At 43.3% G+C, this 4,636-nt stretch overlaps 1 protein-coding gene across 1 annotated transcript in view; it reads right to left on the bottom strand.

Moving 5' to 3' along the window:
- LOC101862307 (proto-oncogene tyrosine-protein kinase ROS) overlaps positions 1 to 4,636 on the bottom strand; it is a gene marked incomplete at its 5' end in the record, with an annotated part of 60,952 nt that overhangs the window by 19,967 nt on the left and 36,349 nt on the right. Inside the window, 4 exon segments of the mRNA XM_035972711.1 lie at positions 543 to 764; positions 1,673 to 1,765; positions 2,249 to 2,393; positions 3,486 to 3,804. Of these exon segments, the coding sequence (XP_035828604.1) occupies positions 543 to 764; positions 1,673 to 1,765; positions 2,249 to 2,393; positions 3,486 to 3,804 (779 nt within the window).

Below are 4,636 nucleotides of genomic sequence, written 5' to 3'. Positions count from 1 at the left end.
TCAAAACAACTACCCCCCGCCCTTCCACACACACACATCTCATGCAGGCGAATGCCCGCCTGAAATCAGTGTCCAAAGTTAACTTCTACACTTGCCTGTAATACCCTATAATCTTTTCTTTTTTTTTTGACTTCATAAATCAGAAATGATTGGTGCAAATAGCAAACTGCAAATCCCTCTCGAAAGTCTGTTCTGAGATGTTCAGTAACAGAAATACTCGTGACCACCGTAAACCCGGTTTCATCACATGTGGCACAAAACATTTGGTAAATTCAGGTGCTTCTGTTTCATAAACACTAGGGTATGTGGTGCAATGGTCAGGCTTTTTAGCCTTAGCCTTTACACGCAGAAGACATCAGTTCGATTCCCGAGGAAATTTGACTTTAAATCGAGTAACTCCGTCAGTCTGCTAGGATGTTGTATCCCGTTCAGCCCAGGTTTACCCTGCTCCGAAGCAGCCCGCCAGCTAAACGCTCTACATTGTGAAGGAAATATCAATAATAAAGACTCACGAACCAAAGTTCCCACATGCTAGTTCTCACCTTTTTTCAGAGTCCGGCCAACGAAGTTCTCGGACCAGGGCCCGAATCCCGCTTCTGACCTCGCTCGCACCTTGATGACGTAGATTGAGTCTGCCTTCAGACCAGACACGGACAGGCTGAGGTCAGCGATGCTGTACTCCTGGACGTCGCCCACAACACTGTGGCCGTCATGTGACAGGGCTAGTTGTAACTCATACGTCCAATTGTTCCAGGCTCCAAAACCTGAGAGATAAATCAAGCTTCTGCTAGGCACAAATGGGTAACGTCGATAGCGGTCTAGAACATAGTGTGAAGAAAAAAGGAGCAGAAAAAAAAGAGTACGCCCAGGATTTAAAATATCACCTATTATGCACATCTGAGAACAGTAGTTCATGAGCTCATCTAACTTTGAGGGGGAGCAGGTGGTAGTGATAAGACAGAAAAATAAGATAGATAGATAGATAGATAGATAGATAGATAGATAGATAGATAGATAGATAGATAAGAATAATAAATAACATTTGTATAGCGCATATTCTCGCTCATCAGCAGGCTCTATGCGCTTTACACTATATTATGACCCCAGCAGACCATAGAACACTCCGAAACATTCTCAGCTTCCCGGGAAGCATACAGTGCAAGCAGCTGATTAAGCGCTCAAACACTAACAAACTGACAAGATATTTCGCTGTCTATAGCCGGGAACCCATTCCCACCTGGGTGAAGTGAGGGAAATTCATGTAAAGTGCCTGTCCCAAAGACACAACGTCGGGCCCCTGACGGGATTCGAACCCACGACCTTACGGTTGCCTAACTACTAGGCCACCGACGCCACATAGATAGATAGATAGATAGATAGATAGATAGATAGATAGATAGATAGATAGATAGATAGATAGATAGATAGATAGATAGATACGGGTTGTCATTGGGAGGTCCCACCTCTTATATAACCTTAAACAGTGTTGAACAGACCCGATACCAGGCCGCGATCGGAATACACCACTTCATGAACAACCTTACTATGTTGAAAAAGTTATGAATGTCATACAATACAAAGCCATGCGATCGGAGATCCCACCTCTTGAATAACCTTACGTTATTGATACAGGGGTTTGAAAATATGCAACACGAACGGGCCACTCACTCACCTTGGTATTGCAGGCGCGGCGGTGGCTTCCATCGTATGTAGGCCAACTTGTGCGTAAACAGTGCCTCCACCTTGTCGGGAGCACTGGAAGGAACTGTTGGATAAAGCAGGATGTTTGTGTCATTGTGTCAGGGTGGATTTTTATAAAATTACAGAACAACACTCGACTAGAATAATCATAATATTACAGCACTAGCAAATGCAAAGAAGACTTTTCCAAGGTGTGGCACTAAGCCGAGGGGTAAATGTTGACAAAATGACAGACAGCAAAAGATGCACTAAAATAATGTAACAGTATACAAAGATGTTAATTGAAACGCGATTTTCTCCCACCCCTCTCCCGCCTTATATATTTCTCTCTGTCTGTCTGTCTGTCTGTCTGTCTGTCTGTCTGTCTGTCTGTCTGTCTGTCTGTCTGTCTGTCTGTCTGTCTGTCTGTCTGTCTGTCTGTCTGTCTGTCTGTCTGTCTCTCTCTCTCTCTCTTTCTCTCTCTCTCTCTCTCTCCCCCCCCCCCCACATACATACTCACACCAAAATTAAATACGAACCCTTAGACACACAGGCACACTGGACTGACCTGGTGTGGGCTGGGCGCTCGGGTGGTACACATTGAGTCCCATGTATGGAGGCGTGAAGAACAGCAGCTCGTTGTGCATGTATTTCTTGTAGTGAGACTCGTACTCCTCCACGTACATCTTGCTACCATTCGTCCAGATGAAGGTCTAAGGAGAAACCACATTCAAGCTTAGCTTGAGATTTTCCTCTCATTTTCAATAATATTGTTATAATTCGCGTTAAGTTCCAGTGGTATTTCTGGTAGTTTTTCAATGTTGGTGTTTCTACGCACTCATCGACACGATTTAGATCGTATATGAGTTGGGCCTCGATCCTGCCCGCTATAGCCAACCCAGGACTGAGATGGATACAACGTCTCAGCAGAAAGACCGAGATATTTCTATTAGTTTTAGTAAAGGATTTACGGCGCTCGCAACTGCATAAGGTCATATGAGCGCCAGAAGATTAGAGGTGTTACAGGAGAGTAACAAACATAAACAAGAAGAAGGGTAGATAAATCTTCTTGTTTATAAAGAGATAAGGACGATAGTTGTTTGATAGGAAAGAAGAAGCAAACCACAACTGAGCACCCGCCAACCACCCACTAAATATTTCTATAACAATTTTCTCAACACTCGCGAGCCGAACTTGTATCTTTTGCGAGCGACAGTGAAGTGCCTTACCACTACACCACAGATGCCGGTAGGTACATTTTTAACAAATTTCAGAATATTAAAACAGTTATGCTTTGAGCATACATATTGTATAGTTTTAGATTCCTATCAGAATCTGCACAATGATAGGTTACCGGAGAAACACTATCTCAACAAAGTTCAACTAAGGTAAAATAGATGTTCGTGTGTGCTGCTCCACGTTAGAAGAATCCTTACTGCTGAAAGTGAGCGGTGGTTCCATCTTCACATTGCCCTGACCTCTTCCAGGAGAGAGGGAGAGAGAGAGAAAGAGAGAGAGAGAGAAAGAGAGAGAGAGAGAGAGAGAGAGAGAGAGAGAGAGAGAGAGAGAGAGAGAGAGTGAGTGAGAGAGAGAGAGAGAGAGAAATAGAGAGGGGGAGGAGGAGAGAGAAACAGGGAAATAGAGGATGAAGAGTAAAGAACAATGAGCAATAGAGACATGGACAGAGTCAGAGACAAAAAGGAAGAGAAATAGAAAAGAAAAGATAGAGTTAGACATGCAAAGGGACAGAAATACTTGACACAGGTAAAGGTTGATTGTCTAGTATTCTATGACCAGCCACTCACCTGGTTGTAGAAGGCAATGCTGGACACATCACTGAAGGCAGAGTTGACCGTGTCCTCGTGGAAGGGTCTCATGTTGGAGCCATCGAGGAACGCTGCTTGCATGGTACGAGCTGAGCTGTTCACGAGGTACAGGTGCACGTTGTCAAAGTCAATGACGTGGGTTCGGAGATCGCTCATCGCCACAATCAGTTCGGCTTTTGGCGTATTTGTGGCGGACGAAGGGAGGGACGTCGATGAAGAGGTCCACTTGTGAGAGATATCTCCGAGGTCGATACGGTACAAACCTTGACCTTCGCCATTGATGACGTAATACAGAAAGCTGCGAGAAGAGAACAACAAGCCTTAAAAGAAATGCCTTTAGTTTTCCGGACGAAATCAGATAAAAGTATAAGGGTTAATGTACACTTAAAAAAGGTCGAATTGATTCTAACGTCTTACTTTTCTTTTCCTGCTAGATGTACATGCTCATGAAAATACTGAACACAAGACATGTTCTAGTTAGCTGTAATAGTTGTTTGTTGTTTTGTTGTTTTTTTTGGCGGGAGGTGGGTGGTACAGCTATGCCCCAGCCCGACCTCAAATTGTACAAAAATTCACAGCATTGTGGTGAAATCAGATGCTCGTCAAAATAATGAAATCGGAGAACCTGGCAATTTACCGCCAATTCGGCAATTTTTAATTAGTTTTGGTTAATGTGCTCAGCACCTTTTATGTACTTTTTAAAATACATTTCCGGTTGAATTTTACTGAAAAAGGTTGATTAAAGGCACAAAATACATGTATGTAAATTTTCAGTTGTCAAGGACTGTCAACCGATTGAAATTACCAACCTTTGGGGCCATTTTCACGCTGATTTTACTTCTGAAACCAGGCGACTCCCACTTCCTTTAATCGCAAATATCTGGACTTCTATTTTAGAGGTAGATGGGGAATTTTTTCACCAAAAGCAAGGCTAATGAATAGGCCAAAACATCGAGGTAACAGCAGTAACTCTGCATACCTAAAAATTTACGAGCGGTTGATTCCACCGCGTCGTCACACACACAGAGATACACACATACACACATACACACACACACACACACACACACACACACACACACAAAACACACACACACTGCGTCGAAACATATATATACACATATATATAT

This window comes from Aplysia californica, unplaced genomic scaffold (genome assembly GCF_000002075.1).
Source record: "Aplysia californica isolate F4 #8 unplaced genomic scaffold, AplCal3.0 scaffold00810, whole genome shotgun sequence".
NCBI classification, from domain to species: Eukaryota; Metazoa; Mollusca; class Gastropoda; order Aplysiida; family Aplysiidae; genus Aplysia; species Aplysia californica.
The sequence above is the reverse complement of the archived record's forward strand: the minus strand, read 5'-3'. Positions and strand labels throughout refer to the sequence as shown.